Below are 20,581 nucleotides of genomic sequence, written 5' to 3'. Positions count from 1 at the left end.
CACGAGGAAGAATGGCTCTTGCTCTTACTCTTGCATCCTGCAGCCTGTTCAAAATTAAGTATCATTTATGAAGTGCCTAGTGTAGAGGACTTTTTGTTTGCACCTTTTCTTTGTGCCCTTGCTCAGCCTCAAAGCTTGAACAGGACATGTGTCTTTGTTTATGCATTTATTAAACTTTCTTATATTTTGAATGCTTTAAGTCTGGTCTCTGGAGCACACCACACCTATTCAGTCTTTCTATCTGAAGTGAGGTAACTGGGAGGGGCAGAGAGGCATCTCACTATCCCTGGAGCAAGATAGCTTGAATTTGCAGAGTTGCGGTAAATCCTGCTTTGCTAGCTTGTAGAGTGAAGCAGGCAGGTGTAGCAGCTAGGCAGAGCCTTTAAACAGCAACACAGGTACAGATTGCTAGACGTACAACTCTGTTTAGCAGGAAATGCCCTCAGAGTCATTGGTGGCAGCGGGTACCCAGTTTGTTTTTGGCACCCCTTAGAAGACTTTGGACACCTAGAAATCATTGAAGAGATAAATGGGTAATCTTTGAAATTCCGCCTGGAAGGGACCACCAGAGTCATCTAGTCCAACCCCCTGCCCAATGCAGGAAATAGTAGTATGAAAATAAAAATAAACCGGAGTAAGCATACATTAGGATAATCAACATGGAAGCAGCGGAGCAGCTGAAGTTCATGATGTTGAAACAGGAAGTGCTACTTGAGAACAGACACATAGAAAGTAGGGATGTACTATGAACAAGTTAACGATCCTCTCGAACAATTCCTATACTCAGGAGGCAGCTAGAGCAACCATGCAAAGTCAGCTGGTGCCAGGGACAACAGGAGCTGAACACCCAGCTCAGTAGGGTGAGACTCATGTCAAGGAGCATGAGGAAGCCAGAACATGTGATTGTGAGAAGGAGATAGAACTTGAGCTCTGAGGCTGAAGATGCAGGAGCTGAAAGGATGGAAAGGCTGCAGGAGAAGGCGGCTGAAGACAAGCGGTTGCAGGAAGATGGGGGATTGGGCTGCTAGGCCCCAAGTTGGGAGCGGGGTACCCCCTCCCCGGTTCCCCATTCAAAAAAGATAAATTTAAGGTTCCCCAGAAGGTTAATTTGCCTTTGTGTCAGCTGTTAATGGATTCATGCTGTTGCTTTTTTCTTGCAGCTTTTCCTACCACTCCAGCTCCTCCTTCTGAGCTTATCACCTGATAGGGTTGCTGTGCCTTGCAACTGGTGGGAGGGTTGGGAGAGGCAGCATCCCAGGAAATATTAAAAAGAAAAATGAAGCCTCATCTATTTCCAGGGTGTTTGTACCACAGAGTTTCTGGCAATTCATATCACTACCCGGAATTGAGAATGGTAGATCTAGGAATGGCTAGAATCTCTATGATAAGAATTTTTGGTTTTACCATGGAGTTTCCAGCAATTCCTAGAGCTACCCTTTTCAAATCCAGGTAGCTCTAGGAATTGCCAAGAACTCTACAGTAAAAACTTCCTAGTAACTATGGTAAGAACACAATAAAAATGATGGTTCTCCCCAAGATACATTTTCTTCTTTGCAGTCTTCCAGTGGAGATTTCTAATAAAATGGTAAGTGATTGGGAACAATTATTAAATGCCATTATATGGGATAAAAAGCCCTGACCTGGATACCCCAGGCTAGCCTGATCTAATCAGATATCAGAAGCTAAGCAGGGTCGGCCCTGGCAAGAATTTGGAGGGGAGACCTCCAAGGAATACCAGGGTCATGACGTGGAGGCAGGGAATGGCAAACCAACTCCCAGTGTCTCTTGCCTTGAAAAACCTACAGGGTTGCCATAAGTCGGCTGTGACTTGATGGCATTTTAAAAAAAAGGGATAAAAAAGACCTAGGATTTATTAGAGCAAAATGTATGATACAAAGCTAAGTGGTGGTTTAGGGCTATTCAAGCTGCCAGACCGAGTTTGTTGAAAGTGTGGATAACAGATAATGGAAGAAAGTTGTCAGCATGGATTGAGCAGAATTTTAAGGTCCCATTAAAACTGTGGCTTAGGGTAAAGAAACCAAGTAGAAGACATTATTATAATAATGACAATATGGTGATCAGTGTCATCCTCAGCACATGGGACCAAGTAAAGAGTAAGCTGTCACCCAAAATCTTCCCTTTAGCCTTATAGTTAGAGACATAATTGTTTAGTTTTCTCTCTCTTAGGAAAGTGGTTTACTTTTTTCTCTCAAGAAAGTGGGAATTGACTGGAATTAACACATATAGAGACTTGGTAATAAACAGCCAGGTAATATCACTTAATGACATTAAAGATCATAGTAACTTGAATATTTTTGGTTTTTAATATCAGCAAGTCAGAGGTTATCATCTATGTGTTATGTTACAAAAAGGTTTTGTGCTACAACCTATGCCAAAATTGAGAAAATGTAGAAAAACTACATGCAAATAACACTTTTTAAAAAACCTGTATACCGCTTTATAGGATGTGCTACTTAAACCTGAGATTTGCTTTCCTTACAATATGGCAAAACAATATTGGTAGTGATTTAGATGAAAAAAAGTGTATATATTTACACGTGGAACCACCTTTACGATTTGCATCGCTTACAGGAAAAATCTAATGAAAATCACCTATCGATTGCACCTAAGTCCCTCTTCACCACCGGCAGGACGTTTTTGGGGTGGAGCCTGCGAAGGGCAGGGTTTGTGGAGGGGAGGGACTTCAATGCCATAGAGTCCAATTGCCAAAGCCATTTTCTCCAGGTGAACTGATCTCTATCAGCTGGAGAACAGTTGTAATAGCAGGAGATCTCCAGCTAGTACCTGGAGGTTGGCAACCCTACCTGTGGGCCAAGCCTTAGACTTTACTGCCTCCAGCAGCTGTTGAATGGTGCTCAGTGGAGGGGGAGGTATGGTGGGCTCAGGGCTGTGGACAAACTGTGGTGGTTGCAGGTCTGTGGGGAAGTGTAAGACTAGAAGGGACTACAGGTATGTGGTAGCAGCATGATTGGACTGATTGAAAAGAAGAATAAGAGTTGCCAGCTCCAGGTTGGGAAATACCTCGAGATATTTGAAGTGGAGCCTGAGGAGGACGGGGTTTGGGTAAGGGAGGGACTTCAATGGGGTATAATGCCATAGAGTCCACCTTCCAAAGCAGCCATTTTCTTCAGGTGAACTGATCTCTGTCACCTGGAGATCAGTTGTAATAGCAGGAGATCTCCAGCTACCACCCAGCTGATGGCAACCCTAAGGAGGAGGCATGGGAAGGCTGCAGGTGAGCCACAGTGGTGGTTGGTTTGTGGGGAGGGAGAAGCATGAGAGGCTTCAGAGGGACCTGACCTTATTGACAGCCCCCATGTCGCAGGATACTGCACGGTGCTCAGTGTGCCATGCTTGTGCCATGTGAAAAGTGCCTCCACAAATAGCATTCTACATGAACAAACTGTTGAGAGGATGACTACTTGCTTACCATGAGCTGACAGGGAGTGAGCCAAGGTGGTGGGTATTCAAGCACCTTTAATGTTGTGTGAATGTGACCAACACATAATATATCAATCAGACAGTTATAGTTGGTGTTTCCCCTTTTGTCTCTGCATAATGTATGAAATGGCTCTCAGCATCCACAAATGTTATGCTTTTCAATATATGTGTATTTGGCTCCTGATGATACTCATGTGTTAGAGACCCAAGATAAAAGCCACAGTGTTTTTCTTTGACTTGCAGCCTCCCACGTCCTGTAACAATGAGACTTCCCCAACATTCAAAAAGGAGCTTGTCACAGGACAGAAGGAGCGGTTGTTCAGGAAAAATAAATCCAGAAATGCTGCTAGACATGTGGAACTGGTTGCACTGTTTTCTTGATTGTGGATAGAGATTCCAGATGTTTCCTAGGGCTTACACAGACCTCCAGAGCATCCTTCCTGTCATGCAACTGAGATGCAAGGATGGCTAAGTAATTCCAAGTCAGGGCTGAGCATAGGTAGCCAGGAGTGACACTCCTTGTATCCATCACTGAAGTCAGTGAACAAGCAAAGAAATCCAGAGGCATGTCAGAACTAAGCTACCATACGTGTAAGGAGCTCTCTAATTAGGCTAGCAGTGTCTTGAGATATGAACCTTGATAACTTTTACTGGCTGGAAGCCCGAGATTAGATGACAACCAAATCAGTCAGAGTCAGGAGAAGAGCTGCAGTCAAATGCACGCTGTGTTCATACTTGCCTCATTTGCATCTTTAAACAAATCTGCACTTCTGTAGTTAAATTATGTGGGCCCAGGATATGAACACATGAAGCTGCCTTACACTGAATCAGACCCTAGGTCCATCAAGGTCAGTATTGTCTACTCAGACTGGCATCGGCTCTCCAGGGTCTCAGGCAGAGAGGTCTTTCACATCACCTTACTTGCCTAGTCCCTTTAACTGGAGATGCTGGGGATGGAACCTGGGACCTTCTGCAGGCCAAGCAGATGCTCTACAAACTGAGCCACGGCCCCTCCCCCCATATGGTTGTAGGGCATGTGATATATGTCTTGCAGAAGAAGCTCTGGGTCTTGTGCCCTAACGGAAGATCTGGAAATCCCATGTAAGCTACCTTGAGCTCCATGATGGAAGAAAGGTGCGAAGTGAAATAAATGCAATAAAAATAATAGGAGTGAATGAATGCTATTGTCAATCATTGATGGTGTTGAAGGTCTGTGACTCAGAAGTAGATAGGGTTGCCAGCTCTGGGTTGGGAAATACCTGGAGATTTTGGGGGTGAAGCCTGAGGAGAGCGGGGTTTGGAGAGGGGAGGGGCTTCAATGCCATAGAGTCCAATTGCCAAAGCGGCCATTGTCTCCAGGTGAACTGATCTCTATCGGCTGGAGATCAGTTGTAATAACAGGAGATCTCCAGCTACCACCTGGAGGTTGGCAACCCTAGAAGTAGAATCATAGAGTTGGAAGGGACCACCAGAGTCATCTAGTCCAACCCCCTGCCCAATGCAGGAAATTAACAACTACCTCCCCCCACATCCCCAGTGACCCCAACCCTCCCCCCACCATGCAGGATCCCACAATCTAAGCACTCCCGACAGATGGCCATCCAGCCTCTGCTTAAAGACTTCCAAAGACGAGGACTCCACCACCCTCCGAGGCAGTGCATTCCACCATCGAACAGCCCTCACTGTCAGGAAGTTCTTCCTAATGTTTAGGTGGAATCGCTTTTCTCTTAGTTTAAATCCATTACTCCGTGTCCTAGTCTCTGGAGCAACAGAGAACAAGTTGAGACTTTGTAGCCTGTTTGCCAGTGTAGTGGAATCCAGAGCATTACAGCAAGAATGTGCCATACAAGACTTCCAAGAAGTATATCGGTGGCAAGAATATAGATATCTAGGCTATAGTAGCCTTGATGCAATACGTACCTCAGCCACATTACTAGCTGACCTGTGCTGAGGTACCACATTGTTATAACAGTACAGATAGGATTGAGACCGGCATGTCATAAATCAAACCACATTCCCTCTAAAACAGTGGTTCCCAACCTTTTTTTGACCAGGGACCACTAGGACCTTTTTGTTCGGTGCAGGGACCCCAAGGTTCAAAATAAAAATTCCGAGAATTTGAAAATAAACTTTAATCATAACTGTTAGGTAAACAAAAATATTTTCTGGTAGGGTATGAGCTTTCGTGAGCCACAGCTCACTACTTCAGATCTCTTCAGGTATCTGAAGAAGTGAGCTGTGGCTCCCGAAAGCTCATACCCTACCAAAAATATTGTTGTTAGTCTTGAAGGTGCTACTGGACTCTTGCCCTTTTCTACTACTGCAGACAGACTAACATGGCTACCCACTGTGAATTATCTTGTTAGGTAAACATTAAACTTAGAATAATATTTGAATATATATATTTTATAGAGAGAACTTTCAATTGAAAATATTAATTTATTATGGGTTTATAACTTTGTTTCGCGGACCCCTGGTTTGGTTCTCGTGGACCCCTAGGGGTCCACGGACCCCTGGTTGGGAACCAGTGCTCTAAAACATAAAACAGCCCAAATTCTAGTTCCTGCACATTCCAGGGTAGTCATTCAATCACCTCAGTGTATTCTGAATGAACTCTCCCATACATAGAAGTAATTGTAAGAATTGGCCACTATGGAGAGCAAGAATGGGATGGGAAAGCAAAAATACAAGTAGTGGGGGATATTGTACAGGGGGCTTTATATATTTAAAAGGCTTGCATTGTAACTGGCTGGCAGTCTCCTCTCCAGGGAAATCTTAGCAACCTTGCTCCTTTTTTAGATCCCCGAGGATAGGGTGTGGAAGGTGCTAGTTACAAGCTGCTACAAATTATAGAGCTAGAACTAACTGCTTGTCCTCCCACCCATGTATGAACACACTCCACACAAGTCCTCTATTTTTGTTTCCTTTGAAGCCAGGCAGGAAACAGAAGATGCTACTTATCTGTCACTTCAAGCTTTCTAACTAGGGTTACCAACATCCAGGTGGTGGCTGGAGATCTCCTGCTATTACAACTGATCTCCAGCTGATAGAGATCAGTTCACTTTGAGAAAATGGCCACTTTGGCAATTGGACTCTATGACATTAAAGTCCCTTCCCTCCTCAAATCCCGCCCTCCTTAGGCTCCACCTCAAAAACCTCCCGTCGGTGGCGAAGAGGGACCTGGCAACCCTATTTCTAACTAATGTCTGGCGAAAAATGGTTGAATTAGATTGGTCAGCACGAGCATTTGTCCTAAACTCTGGCAGATTATAATTTTAGTGTGTTTAAAATGTGCACACACATACCAAGGTGCCTACTGCCATCCTGCCGGTTTCCCTTCTTCCAGTCCACAAACTTTACTTTCCCAAAGGGAGTTGGGCCGGGTCAGGATATAAACTTTATTAAATAAATAAATGATATCTGAAAATTATTCTTTCCGATCATCCCCAGCGTGCCTTCCTGCCAAGATTGATGGCAATTGTGATTCGGTGGCCTCCTGAGTTGAATCAGAAGGACAACAGAACTACTTTCCCCATCAACTCAAGCAATTTTCAGTTCCAATCTGGCACCAACAGTGGCTAATGTTTGGCTGCCTATGTAATGAAGAATACCACCAGTTGCAGTGCTGAGTGGATGTTTCCATCTACCTTACGACAATATGGCTGCAATCCTGAGGATACTTTCCTGGGAGGGCCCATAGAATAAGATGGGACTTACATCACATGGTGAGGGCTGCCAACTTGGAAGGCTTTAAGAGGGGAGTGGACATGGTCATGGAGGATAGGGCTATCTATGGCTACTAGTCAAAATGGCTACTAGTCATGTTGCATACCTATTCTCTCCAGGATCAGAGGAGCATGCCTATTATATTAGGCGCTGTGGAACACAGGCAGGATGCTGCTGCAACCATCTTGTTTGTGGGCTTCCTAGAGTCACCTGGTTGGCCACTGTGTGAACAGACTGCTGGACTTGATGGCCCTTGGTTTGATCCAGCATGGCCTCTCTTATGTTCTTACTTCTGAGTAGGCCTGCCTAGGATTGCTCTCTAAGTATACTGCTTCACTCAGTGCTTCATCAAAGCCAGATTATGCTCAGTTGGTGATAATTGGGCTGCCAAATGAAAAAAAGTTCTGTTTCTTTTCCACAGGCTTCCTAACATTTTAGAACTATACTAGTCTTTCAAGAGTTGATCTCCGTCTGCCCCATAGCTTTCAAATATACCAGAAAGACTACACGTGAGAGTCTTAAAGCAGAGCGGGCCATTTCCGGCTACCACACTAAACAATCATCTTCCCCTTGAAGAGATTGGAAATACTGGCAGGTTCCTAACCTGCCTAAGAAAACTGAAACCCTATCTGAATGAAAATCAGTTAAATGGCTCTTTCTCTTCTCCCCCTCCCCTCTCTCCCCTCCCCTCTCTCCCCTCCCCTCTCTCCCCTCCCCCCTCTCTCCCCTCTCCCCCCTCCCCCCTCCCCCCTCCCCCTCTCCCCCTCCCCCCCTCCCCCCTCCCCCCTCCCCCCCTCCCCCTCTCCCCCTCTCCCCCCCTCTCCCCCTCTCCCCCCCTCTCCCCCTCTCCCCCCTCCCCCCTCCCCCCTCTCCCCCCCTCCCCCCTCCCCCCTCCCCCCCTCCCCCCTCCCCCCTCCCCCCTCTCCCCCCCTCCCCCCTCTCCCCCCCTCCCCCCTCTCCCCCCCTCCCCCCTCCCCCCTCTCCCCCCCTCCCCCCTCTCCCCCCTCCCCCCTCCCCCCTCCCCCCTCTCTCCCCTCTCTCCCCCCTCTCTCTCCCCTCTCTCCCCCCTCTCTCCCCCCTCTCTCTCCCCTCTCTCTCCCCTCTCTCCCCTCTCTCTCCCCTCTCTCCCCCCTCTCTCCCCTCTCTCCCCTCCCCCCTCTCCCCACCTTATTGGTCATTGCAGTCTTTTTCTACCATACTACCAGGTTATAAAGGAAATTGGCAGCTGTAAAAAGGGGGATGGACTTGGCTCTATTCATCACAAAGGTGTTGAGAATTTCTTAACAGATGGTCCTAGCCCTTGCTACGGAATTAATATAAAATCAATTTAATCTCAGCATGCTTGTTGAAAGGATTTGATGTTGTGTAAGACACCAGTCGAGCCATAGTTTTTATCCCTACTGTAAATATTTATTTTAATGAGTATACTTCTTGCCAGTTAACACATTCTTGAAAATCCTAACTTTTAAATGTCTAGAAAGTGGGTTCCACTTTTTCAGGTCAAATTTATTCTGCGTATGCAGTGCTCCAAAACTTGTGTGGTACTTTTGGCTAGATCCATTATTTCTAATTCCATTGTGATATCTGCTTGTTGAAATGAGGTCATTGAAACACCTTCTGCCGAAGTGGAATCCATGATCTCTACCTCCATTTTTTGACTGTGGCCTACTTTAAGTGACTTCATCTTATTGTACTTTAAGGTACTTTGGAGTTACACCCACTGAATCCTGTCCTGCTAGCAATTTATAAAGGAGTAGTCCCAAACTCCTCCTCCTTTCTTGGTCTTCCTGAAAGTTTACTTTCTTAAGGTTTCATTTTTTTCCCATTGAGCATGACACCTGTGTAAAGTTCTTTGATGATCCTTGATTATAATGTACTTGTCAAGTATGTTTGTCAATCTACTTGTCAAGCATGCTTGACAAGGCTGCTACCATTTTACAATGTCCAAACTCCATTTTGGGGAGCCAGCAAAGGTTAAACATTTGTGTTATATGGTTAATTTCCTATTTCTGGACCCTGTCTGTTTTGCATGGGGAGACAGTGTATTGTGTATTGTTTGTGGTTGTCAGAGTCACTGTGGTAGCTAACAATTTTTTAAAAAACATATATAATAAAACCCAACTGCTGGGGAGGCTGAGGCCAGTGAATGGCTTGATCTCAGCAGTTCTGGGCTACAGCGGGCTATGCCAATTGGGTGTCCACACTAAGTTCAGCATCAATATGGTGAACTGTGGGGAGATGGGGTCCACCAGGTTGCCAAGGATGGGCGGACTGGCCCAGTCCAGAGATGGAATGGGTTAAAAAAAATGCATGCTAGTATACCAGAGTGTTGTGTCTCTGTTGTGCAGGCCTGCTTGAAAAGGGCAAAATAGCAAGACTGGGTTAAAGCAACCTATCATATAACAACAAGCTTCTGGAAGCTCAGGGAGTTTCCTGAGGAGAAAAGGGGTCTACAGATTTGATTTTGATCTGGGGTGAAGATAGGGTTGCCAGCTCTGGGTTGGGAAACCTGCAGATTTTGGGGGTAGAGCATGAGGAGGGCGGGGGTTGGAGAGGTGAGGAATTTCAATGCCATACAGTCCAATTGCCAAAGAGGCCATTTTCGCCAGGGGAACTGATCTCTGTCGCCTGGATATCAGTTGTAATAGTGGGAGATCGCCAGCCACCACCTGGAGGTTGGCAACCCTAGGTGAGGAGAAGGTACAGCCTATTCTAAGAACACTCCACCACAACCTCACTGTTTCGACTGAATCACTGAGCAGATGACCAACTAGGGCTACAGTCGCGATCAATGTGAAAGTGATTTGTGTCCCTGACTATGATTCCCCCCCCCCCCCGTCAAAGGATCTTGTCAACCAAGTGGCTGTAGTGCTTTGTAGAGAAAGCCATTCTGCTGATGGCTGTTTGAATTGCTGCCCTCCTTAACTGAGGCGGTTAGGGCAGCAATCAGCCGACTGGGTAATTTATTTGTGTCCCTAATTGCGATATTTTTCTCCTTCCCCTCACAAAAGCAAAAAAAAGGGGGGGGCACATTGGAAATGAAACAAGGAAATGTTTATTGACATACTGCCATGTATCACAATTGTTTACTGCCGAACGGCACCTTGGAGAAAGATGCACACCGAGAAAGAAGACACCCCTCCCTCAAACAACATGTCGTTGACCAGCTGAGCGGCGCACTGGGTAAATCGGTCTCGTTCTTTCACACCGGCTGCCCTGCAGCTTTATGCTGACTGTCATTTCCCAAGTAGCTTTCCTCCTCCTGGGGAACCAGTAGAGATCAGCCATGCTCTTTGCAGACTTTGCTAATCTAAACTGAAAGACTGACAAGGGAGTGGTGGACGGTCTAGCTAATGGAAACAAGTTATCCGTGGTGGGGAAAGAAGGAGCCAATCAGTTACAAAGCATGGATGCAAGGAGAAAAAAAATGGCTGTGGGTCCTGGCATCCCAATATATATGGGCGGAGGGGCTTTGGCTCAGGGGTAGAGCATCTGCTTGGCATGCAGAAGGTCCCAGTTCAATCCCCGGCATCTCCAGTTAAAGGGCCCAGGCAAGCGGGTGATGTGAAAGGCCCCTGCCTGAGATGCTGGAGAACTGTTGCCGGTCTGAGTAGACAATACTGACTTTGATGGACCAAGGGTCTGATTCAGTATAAGGCAGCTTCATGTGTTCATTACAACAGCGCATGCACTCATGCACACACAAAACGGTACTGAGTCAGTGTGTAAGGAAAGTTGCAAACGGAAAGAAGGCAATGCAGAGTTGCTAGCGAGTTAAGATACTGTAGGCTTGAATGAAGTGTTTTAATAATTCTCGTGAATGAATGAGAAAGTTTCAAGGCAGTAAGGAAAGACAGTATGCAAAGCTATTTCAGGTACCATTTTGGGAAGGGATAATGGAAACCTACTCCCTCAATTACACATTCTATTATGAGGTTTAAAAAGGGTTGCTGATCCCACTGATGGCAGGAAATTTTCTATGTCCCCCCGCCCCCGCTGCCTCCTGCCTCTACTCAGCTGGGCAGCAAAGAGGAAAACTGTGGCTGAAATGAGGGGCATGATTGGTGTCGTTGGGTTGATGAAGCAACTTCTGGCGCAACCCAGAAGTGATGTCATTATGTCAGGTGAACCTATAGCATTCATCCAAATGCTTCCTGGTCATGCCAGATGTTGCATCATCATGCCAGTGAAAGTCCCCCCCCCATCTCTTGCCAGTTGTCAGGCCATGCCTAGCAACCCATGGTATACCAAAGGAACAAATACTTATAAATCATAGATGCATTGCGAACCAGGCCTTTGAACCTTGTTGTGAAGCTTCTGCCTTCAACCCAGTCCTATGCATGTTTATTCAAAAGTAAGTTTGGCTGTTCACTACAACTCACTCCCAAGCAAAGATGCCTAGGATTACAGCAGCATTAGTCTTTTGAAGTATTTTGCCATACAATCTAAATGTCTTAAGCTAGAGTTGCCAACTTCCAGGTACTAGCTGGAGATCTCCTGCCATTACAACTGATCTCCAGATAACAGAGATCAGTTCACCTGGAGAAAATAGCTACTTTGGCAATTGGACTCTATGGCATTGAAGTCCCTCCCCTTCCCAAACCCCGCCCTTGTCAGGCTCCGCCCCAAAAACCTCCTGCTGGTGGTGAAGAGGGACTTGGCAACCATCTTAAGCTCATTGCTCATCCCTCATCCCTTTCACCGCTTGCTCTTTTCATTAATTTGCCTTTAAGATATCATGGCTTTAAGATGACATTTGTCTTCCAAATAATTACTAAAACTTTAGGCACTTGTTGTTTGCAGTGAGTCACTGTAAAATGCAGGTGTGTGCACATCAGAATGTGTATTTCCTCTGGCTAGAAATCCCTTTTCCATTTATAAAGGCAACCCAATTATTTCTTATAAATCGACTCATTCACTATTTCCCCTTATGTTTCACTATAGTAATAGTTTTTCCCCCTCATGAGGCTCTAGCAATAGTTTATATCAAGGTATCCTCTTAAACTGTAATGTGAGCTGACTCAACAGAACCTTTGAATTATACATGGAGCAGGTGAACATGAGCAGCTTTTTTTTTTTTGCAAGTCTGGAGTCATCGCTGAATGAATTTCTGGGCAGCGTCGTGGAAAAGCCCACCCCTATGGATGAGCTCCAGAAGAAACTGACCCAGAGGCATGATGCGAGACCCCGCAAAGTGAGATTCAAAATCTCATCTGCGTACAGTGGACGGGTCTTAAAGCAGGTATACGAAGATGGACAGGAACTTGAAATCCCACAGGAAGAATACCCTCATCGTTTTCGACACCGGAGCTTCGAACCCAGAGACCATTTGTTCGGGATCAGAGAAGCCCAAGAACCAAGGCTTTGCCCACCAGCTAAACTGAATGCTCAGAGGATCAGTGTATTCAGAGAAGGGAGCAAGTACACCCTCACGAGTAGCCCTTCCCTCTTAAATGACTGCCAGGCAAATGATAACCGTATGGTAAGTAATGTTTGATCTTGGTTCAACTGATTAAGCCGTGATCAGCCTTAAAGTTTATAATATGAGAGTTTTAACCAAGTTCAACTAGCCATCTGTAATTTGTAGATTCAGCTTGTAAATCATATTTACCAGCTGGCTTCACAGTACCTTTCCCAATTGGCATATGTGTACAATATTGAGTCAAATGTAGGCGTGAAAAATGGTAGGCGATACATTGCAGTGCTGATCACTTTTTGCCAACGTATGGACTATTGAAGGCTAAAAATTATGGATGGTTTATGAAACTGTTACCAATTCATTATGTTGGTTAACATCCATGTTGGCTCATGAACCTTGCCCAGAACCATTTTGTGAACCAAATATATTTATGCAGATTTCAGATGGAATATTTCAATGTACACCATGGCCCATCAAATTAAACACAGCCCAATAGCCATATATGGTTGGCCACTGTTATTTCAATAAACTTCCTCTTTTGTTGCCTATCTGGGTCTGCAAAAACAGGCTTATTGTTAATCCAGAATGGCACAATACAGAGCTGGTAGCTTGCATTCTGCTTTCTGGGTCACAAATTGTTCGAGCCGAGTGTATATATTTGATCAGTCTTAGAGATTACCATACAGATATGGCAGGCTGAAACAGCTTACACTCTTCAAGCTGCTATCCTTTCAAAATGTAACATTTTCCATTCTGGGATGTTTAGATAAAGATCCCTCTGTACTTTGTAATACGAAGCACAAGTTGAATAAAGCAAGAGGCAACGGAATGCTACACAATACCCAGAAAAGAGACAAAGGAAATGGGATAGCTGAGTGAATTTTCTGCAGTGGTCATAGTGTACCACAAGCACTCTGAACTTTGAAATCAGTAGCAAAGAAGAGAATGCCAGGGTTTATGATACAGTTTATTCAGACATTCCTTATTATTGAAAGCCAATAAGGCAGAGACAACTTGCGAAGTTCTGCAGCACTTCTTCATCGAGGAGGACCTCAAGCATTTTGCAAAACATGAATGAACGAAAAACAACAACAATAGTACCATTGTTGTCATGTCCACAATAGAACGTGTTTTGATTATTGACATATATGGAAATTAAGACAGAATAAGTTTAATGTTGCCAACTAAGGCTAAACAGGCCTAAAATTCCTTTTAGGTGCTTGATGACTTCCATTTACATTTCATGAGAGTATTCTCATGACCCACATTACTTTGCATGCATTCATATGAACTAGGGTAAACCCATCAAAAAATATAAACAGGGTAGAGACACTTTCTATTTGGGATCCATCCTATTTCATCATTTCCCCTTCCTAAATCAACAGGCTTCTCACTGTGGGATGTAGGGGTCAATTTTGTGGGATGTAGGGGCCAATTGTGAGAATTGCCCCTCTATTGCTAAGACAACTTATTGATGGTAATCATCACACAGCTCCTTTGTTTACTCAGAATTTCATTTCAGATGAGCAAAGCTGAGGGTCATTATGGACACTGATTTGATAGAATTTTGAGTCCAGATTTAGAAAACTCAGATCTAGGCTTAAAATTATCCCAGCCATGTCATAATCATCCTTTCAGTTTCTGTGCTATTTCATAGCATTTTTTAAACATGATGGAGGTAGACTCTACTGAGATGCCGAACTGCAACTATGCAAGACTTTGAAAATTGAAGTAAACTCTATGGTCTTTTCTGCATGGCTGTTTCACTCGCCGTCATCCCTCCGATGACTTTGGGTCGTTGTTTCGATTATGCATGCCATTTCCGACTGTCAGAGATCGCCTCACTCTCCCCCTGCCTTTCCCTGCGTTTTGTCAGTGTTTTCAAATTTGAGATAAAACAGGTCTCTGAAAACATGGGCAAAATGCAGGGAAATGCAGGGGGAGAGCTAGGCAACCTCTGATGATTGGAAATGGCATGCATAATCAACACAAAGACCTGAAGTCGTTGGAGGAATGATGGCGAGGGAAACAGCCATGCATAAAAGATCTATGACTGGGTTTTGGCAGAAAGCAGTCTTCTTAGCTCTACTGTACATTTATTGGCCTTATATGCCTTTCAGAACTTGTTAAATAGCTCTTGGGCTTTTGACAGATTTAGACTTACCCATATCCTATTTCCATTTCAGCATCCTCCCATTTTAGATTTTGGCAAGATTATCATCTACACCAGCAATCTGAAAATCATCAGAACGTCTATGAATAAGAAAGAGCTGGTAAGAAAACTTATTCAGAACGACAGCGTTGATGACTGGTCCCTCACGCACCGTGAAGGAAGAGGAGAAAACAGTAACAACAAAAGCGATGGGGACACGAAGGACACAGGACACCAGCTTGCACTCAACCAGCATACGCAAGTAAGGCTCAGTGTTTCCTGCTCTGTTCTCCTAGATATGTTGAGAACCTTGCCCATTATCGCGTAGCTGACAGTTCCAGCTTTTCCCACAAAGCTATCAATCACTTCTAGAATGAAAGATAGTGAAGTTGATTATGGCAAACTTCCTAAATTATTAATTGGTCAAGAACTTCCATCAAACTGCAATACTCTAATCCAGAAGCGATATGGAGGTTATTTCTAGACAGGGAAATCCAGAAGATGAAAGATTAGCATAGAACAACAGGGATGAACTGGCCATTTAGCTGACTAGGAAAGTTTCTGGTGCGTCATTGCCTGGAGGGCTGCTGGCAGTCAGGAAACAAGCAGAGCTGAGCCTCAGCATCTCCACCAGCACGGCAGGATTTGCTTGGTTCAGGTCCCTCAGCAGCTAACATTGTCAGCTCAACAGCTGCTTTGTCCTGCATCATAACCATGCCGGATGCAATGGGCGAGCCAATGCTCTTTGCCAGTGCTGATGACTTGTTCTGACCTTTGTGGGCACTGCAGTGTTGACTCACGGTACCACAGGGCAACTCAGCTTGGGTTGTTTCTAGGCTACTTAAACTTCCTGTCCACCTTGCCTGTGATCCTGATATCAGGAAATGGACCTTTCTTTGCACCTATTACAGTCCAAAGGTGGACTGGATCCCATTGAACAGTTCCAGAGCTGATCAGATCCCTAAGTGGGAAGGGAAGGTGATTGTAAGCTGGTTTGAGTCTCCCTTAAGTGGGAGAGAAAGTCGACATATAAAAACAAACTCTTCTTTTAAGTCATCCTATTTGATAGTGACTTCATTAACTGTTAAGTCCGCGTGGGGTGGACACATGAGGTCAGAGATGGAGTTTCCACAACAACGTGTTTATTGTAAACTGAACAGAACTGGAGAACAGTGGACAGACCCCCCCACTTATATGCCCCCCTGGCTGCTTGCGGCCACTCCCCCGAGTTGTGATTGGGGGGGGGGGGAAACGATCCTCATGTCCAATGGCGCTAGTGACCAATGGGCATTCAGGGATTTGGATCCTTGGAAAGAACCCCAGGCTCCGCGGGTCGCTCTTGCCTACTGTCCCAAACTACTAACCAAAGTACATACATAAGAAACGTGTCAGGACATGAGGACCAAACTAGATGTTACGTCAGACATGAATCAAGTCAGGTTACCCTGACCTGACTCTGATCTTTGCTCAGACAAGCATGACACTGAAGAACTGAAGTTCCCAAGTGTTCTGAGGCCTGATTTGGCTTGAGTCTGAAGGATGGGGGGAGAAAGGTCTCAGCATTCTTCCCTGCACCATTTCCCCGAGCCCAAACAATCTCGGAAAGGCCAATTTTGCCCAAAGTGCACTGACCTAGTCCTGCTATAGCATTCCCTGGCACTTTCCCAGCTGCTCTCTTGCCCTGGTAAATTGCGTGGGGGTGAGGCATGGAGAATCGCCAGGGAATAGGGTTATCACCTCTGGGTTTGGAAATTCCTGGAGATCTGGAGGTGAAGCATGGGTGGAAGGTGGAGATTGGGGATGGGAGGGACCCCAGTGGAGATCAATGCCAGACAGCCTACCCTCCAAAGCAGTCATTTTCTCCAGGGAACCTGATCTCCATCTCCTGGAGATCAGCTGTAATTCCAGGAGATCTCCAAGCCCCATCTGAGGTTGGCAACCCTACCAGGGAATGATGTGGGCAAGGAGTGGCCAATTACGAATTCACTTCGGATGCAGCTGTCTCCTTAAATTCAGAGATCTGAAATGGATCTGTGGGCTGGGTTACCTAAATACCAATCAAATTTTGGCCAGAGATGTTTTGGAGCATTTGGAATTAGCCAATCCTGATTTCTAACGAACCTTAGCCATATCTTCCAAAGCATTGTTATGTGGTTCTAGAGACTGGGTTACTGGTCCCTTTTGATGACTTTGTCAGAGCCAGTTATCCTGTTCCCTGCTTGTAAAGTTCTTCAAAACTAGACAGAATGCAGAAATCTCCAGGGGACGGGGGAAATGTCATCTCCCTCTATTTGAGCTGGTTGCTCTTCTCTGCTTAGTAAAACCAATACTTTTTTCTGGGCAAGGTCTAGCCCACTGGGAAGCATGCACTCTGCTCTCTTGGAAATCCTAGAATTCCACTTTTGTCATCATTCCTCTCTTCAGTTCCCAGAGATTAATCAATAGAGGACAAGATTCTGCTGAAGGAGGTTGCCACTACTGTACTGAGGACAGCATAACAGTGTGAAACCTCAGGTTTTAATCAGGGTCTAAAAAAAAACTGTCTGGAAGTCCTGAGGGCAACTGTAGAGTACACAGAGAAATACAGTATGCGTACCTGTTTCAATCTTGTCCTTTTTATGCTTAGTTCCTCCTGTGTCCCTCATATGAAATATCAACTGGTTATTGATTGAAAAGCCACTGCACTGCACAAGTATTGTGAAGTGTACTGCTGGAAAAATAGCGACAGTTTTTCTTCTAGATGTACGTAGATAGGGGTGTGTGTTTGTGTGTGTGTGTGAGAGAGAGAGACTTTGCAGATAGCGATCGGTAATTGCTTTTACACAAAGAAAAGGAAATAGTACATTGTTTGTGGGTGTGTAATAGACCGACATAGACAAATACAGTTAGGTATTTTCCACAGATAAAACAAATCACTGCTTTAAGAGAACCTGAACAATTTTTTCCCTCTGTTTTCCAGCTTACCATAAACCAGTCCTCCCACCTTTCTCAGGTAGGTGGGGAAAATTACAGGCTATTATGCCTGAGGTATCTGCTGATTACAGTCCCAGATCAAACAAAGTGAAAAACATTTATCATTTTACCTGTTTACTCAGTGTGAAGTGCTATCTCCTCTTTGCACCCTAATCAAGGGTGCTATGAAACTACTTCGCCAAAGTGCCACCCTGGACAATTGCCTAGGTGTGCCTACTGGAAAACCATCCCTACCAGACATGCCCCACATTTTTCAGATTGTTTTTGAACAAGCTGAGGGTGAGAAGTTTACTTTTAATAAAGTTCATACTCAGGAGTTCCGCATTCTCTCTGAAATTTCCAGATTCTGTGTGAGATCTGTATTTTCCATTTCAAAGCAACTGGTTCATTCTTATTCTCAGGCCCTGTGGATATCAAAAATTCATGGAGAGCATCCAAAATTGTACCAGTTCTAACCTGCTCAGTTTCCAACCTGAACCCACATATCACTTTGAAAGGAACGTCAATTTTGAACCAAACGCTGTTTCCTCTTTGAAAAGCTGTGAGGTCCAAGGTTCTGACAGGGCCTCACTTAGGGTTGCCAGCTCCGAGTTAGGAATTTTTGGGGGTGGAGCCTGAAGAAATCAGAGGTAGGGGAGGGAAGGGACTTCAAAGGGGTATAATACCATAGAGTCCAACTTCCAAAGCAGCCATTTTCTCCAAGTGAACTGATCTCTTTTGCCTGGAGATCAGTGGTAAAAGCAGGAGATCTCTACTCACCATCTGGAGGTTGGCAACCCTAGCCTCGCTACAGTTACACAGTCTTGTGTTTGTTGGTAGATGGCACAAGGACTTCGTATTAGATGTATGATGGGAGTTTTGTGCCTCCCAGATATGGATTGGGCCTTCTCTGCTTGTTGTCATTGGGAATGAGAAGAAGCAGCCCTAACATTCCCCCTCGTGCTGTTTTTGCATCTTCAGAACATCCCAACATTGTGAAAATTGTGTGTAGCCACATAAGTGATGTGATTGTGCCACAGAGCCAGTAGCACCACTATGGGGCAGCCTGAGGAGAAAATACAAAAGAGGGGGGGGGGAGGCTGAAGCAGGCTTTCCCTGTGTTCTATGGTGGCAAGCAGAAAAGGGCTGGCAGGCAGCTGGGGGGCACAAAACGTCCATTGGATATATCTGATACAATGCCCTTGTGTCATCCACCAACAAAATGAGGACTGTGTAATGTGTAGCAGGGCCTGAGACAATCAAAGATGTGTGCAGCCGACTTATGGGCTACCCAGTAGGGTTTTCAAGGCAAGAGACTAACAGAGGTGGTTTGCTAATGCTTTCCTCTGCATAACGACCCTGGTATGCCTTGGTGGTCTCCCAACTAAATACTAACCAGGGCTGACCTTGCTTCGCTTTTGAAATCTGACAAGATCAGGCTAGCCTGGGCCATCCAGCTGTGAAAAAGTAGACAGATAGTGAGTCATTGTGTGTAATGCTGAAGCAACAGAACAGGGTCAGACACAGGCTGCTTCCACACAGGCGGCAGCAGCAGTGGGGATGGCATCCATACATCCCTGTTCCCATGATGTGGCTTGTTGCTACCAACCTCCCCACTCCCTCTTCCCCCTTACCCCCCTGTTGTTTCACCAAAGTGTGCACACTTGAAAATTCCCCCCTGCCCTCACTTTTCCTATCACTAGAAAGCAACTGCGCAGCTCAGCAGGGAAAGGGAGAACAGTCTTGGGCACAGAGGGGCCCATGGGGGACCTCCGCTTCCTTTCTTCTAAGGAGTCTTCCTACCATGTTGATGGCAGGACTTGAAATATTGAGACTGGGATTTCTACACCTGTCCTTGCTTCTGCATGCACCTCGTGCTTGCTTGACCTATGTATTGAAAATAAATACATTATTATAGAGACAACGTGAATCTCTGTATCCTGGTTTCTAAAGGAAACATACCCTTTAAAGGCTTTCCTGAGCTTCTCATTAAGGGAAACGACAAGCCTGATCCAATGACTGTGGATCTGGAGGCTTCCGCAGTATGGTAGATAGTGCTGCCAACCTCCAGGTAGTAGTGGGTTGAGAAATACCTGGATATTTTCAGGGCGGAGCCTTAGAAGGGCAGCGTTTGGAGATTGGAGGGACCTCAACAGGGTATAATGCCATAGATGCCACCTTCCAAAGCAGCCATTTTCTCCAGGTGAATTGATCTCTGTACCACAATGACATCAGTGTACAATATCAGTGCAGCAGGCCTCTGCTCACACTGAGGAAGGTTTCCTGAGTTTTAAGAATCACCGAGCCTCCTGGATTCTTGGAGCTTTACTGGATTATGTAAGAGGTGCCCATGGAACAAATTTGGGTCTGACAATGATTTCTAAAGCAGACTGGGTGGTACTGCTATGCTCAACAGTCCCGTCTTTTGAGGGCAACCAAGTATGTGTGAACAGCATTTAAAATCCCTTGCCAAAGAAATTTCAGTTATGTAATAAAAATGTGGTTAATTAAGGACCCGAACATTCATGTATGTTGCATTTTTTTTCAGGCAAGTAACCGGGTGTGGTGAAAAGCTGGCAAGGGACTGGGAGGCACTTATATAAGCAGGATATTTGGGCAAGCAAATTAAAGATTGTGTGAACTGCTATTAAGCATGGTTGTTTTGACTTGACTGGTCTTTTCCATCACAGGAAGGCGATGATGAGAACAGCTGCACCCAGTGTAAAGGATCTGGTTCTGCCCCTTGCTCTGTTTGCCACGGAAGCAAGTTTTCAATGTTGGCAAACCGATTCAAAGAGTCCTACAGAGCTCTGCGGTGCCCTGCTTGTAATGAAAATGGCTTACAGCCCTGCCAGACCTGCGCTCCGTGA

General features: G+C 45.3%; 1 protein-coding gene across 1 annotated transcript; it reads left to right on the top strand.

Moving 5' to 3' along the window:
* The first annotated feature begins 12,328 nt into the window (after nt 1-12,328).
* On the top strand, nt 12,329-20,581 carry GRXCR2 (glutaredoxin and cysteine rich domain containing 2). Its single transcript, XM_056867093.1, has 3 exons — nt 12,329-12,670; nt 14,794-15,021; nt 20,402-20,581. Exons 1-3 carry the CDS (start codon nt 12,329-12,331, stop codon nt 20,579-20,581), a joined length of 750 nt encoding a protein of 249 aa, XP_056723071.1.

Source organism: Euleptes europaea, chromosome 1 (assembly GCF_029931775.1).
Source record: "Euleptes europaea isolate rEulEur1 chromosome 1, rEulEur1.hap1, whole genome shotgun sequence".
In the NCBI taxonomy this organism is placed as follows: domain Eukaryota; kingdom Metazoa; phylum Chordata; class Lepidosauria; order Squamata; family Sphaerodactylidae; genus Euleptes; species Euleptes europaea.
Note: the sequence above shows the minus strand (reverse complement) of the source record. Positions and strands in the feature narration are given on the sequence as shown.

Excerpts from the sequence above, each read along its gene's own strand:
- GRXCR2 (XM_056867093.1), top strand. The coding sequence starts at position 12,329 with ATGGATGAGCTCCAGAAGAAACTGACCCAGAGGCATGATGCGAGACCC. Across the intron at positions 12,671-14,793 it reads AGGCAAATGATAACCGTATG|CATCCTCCCATTTTAGATTT; the intron begins GTAAGTAATGTT and ends TTTCCATTTCAG. Across the intron at positions 15,022-20,401 it reads CACTCAACCAGCATACGCAA|GAAGGCGATGATGAGAACAG; the intron begins GTAAGGCTCAGT and ends TTTCCATCACAG.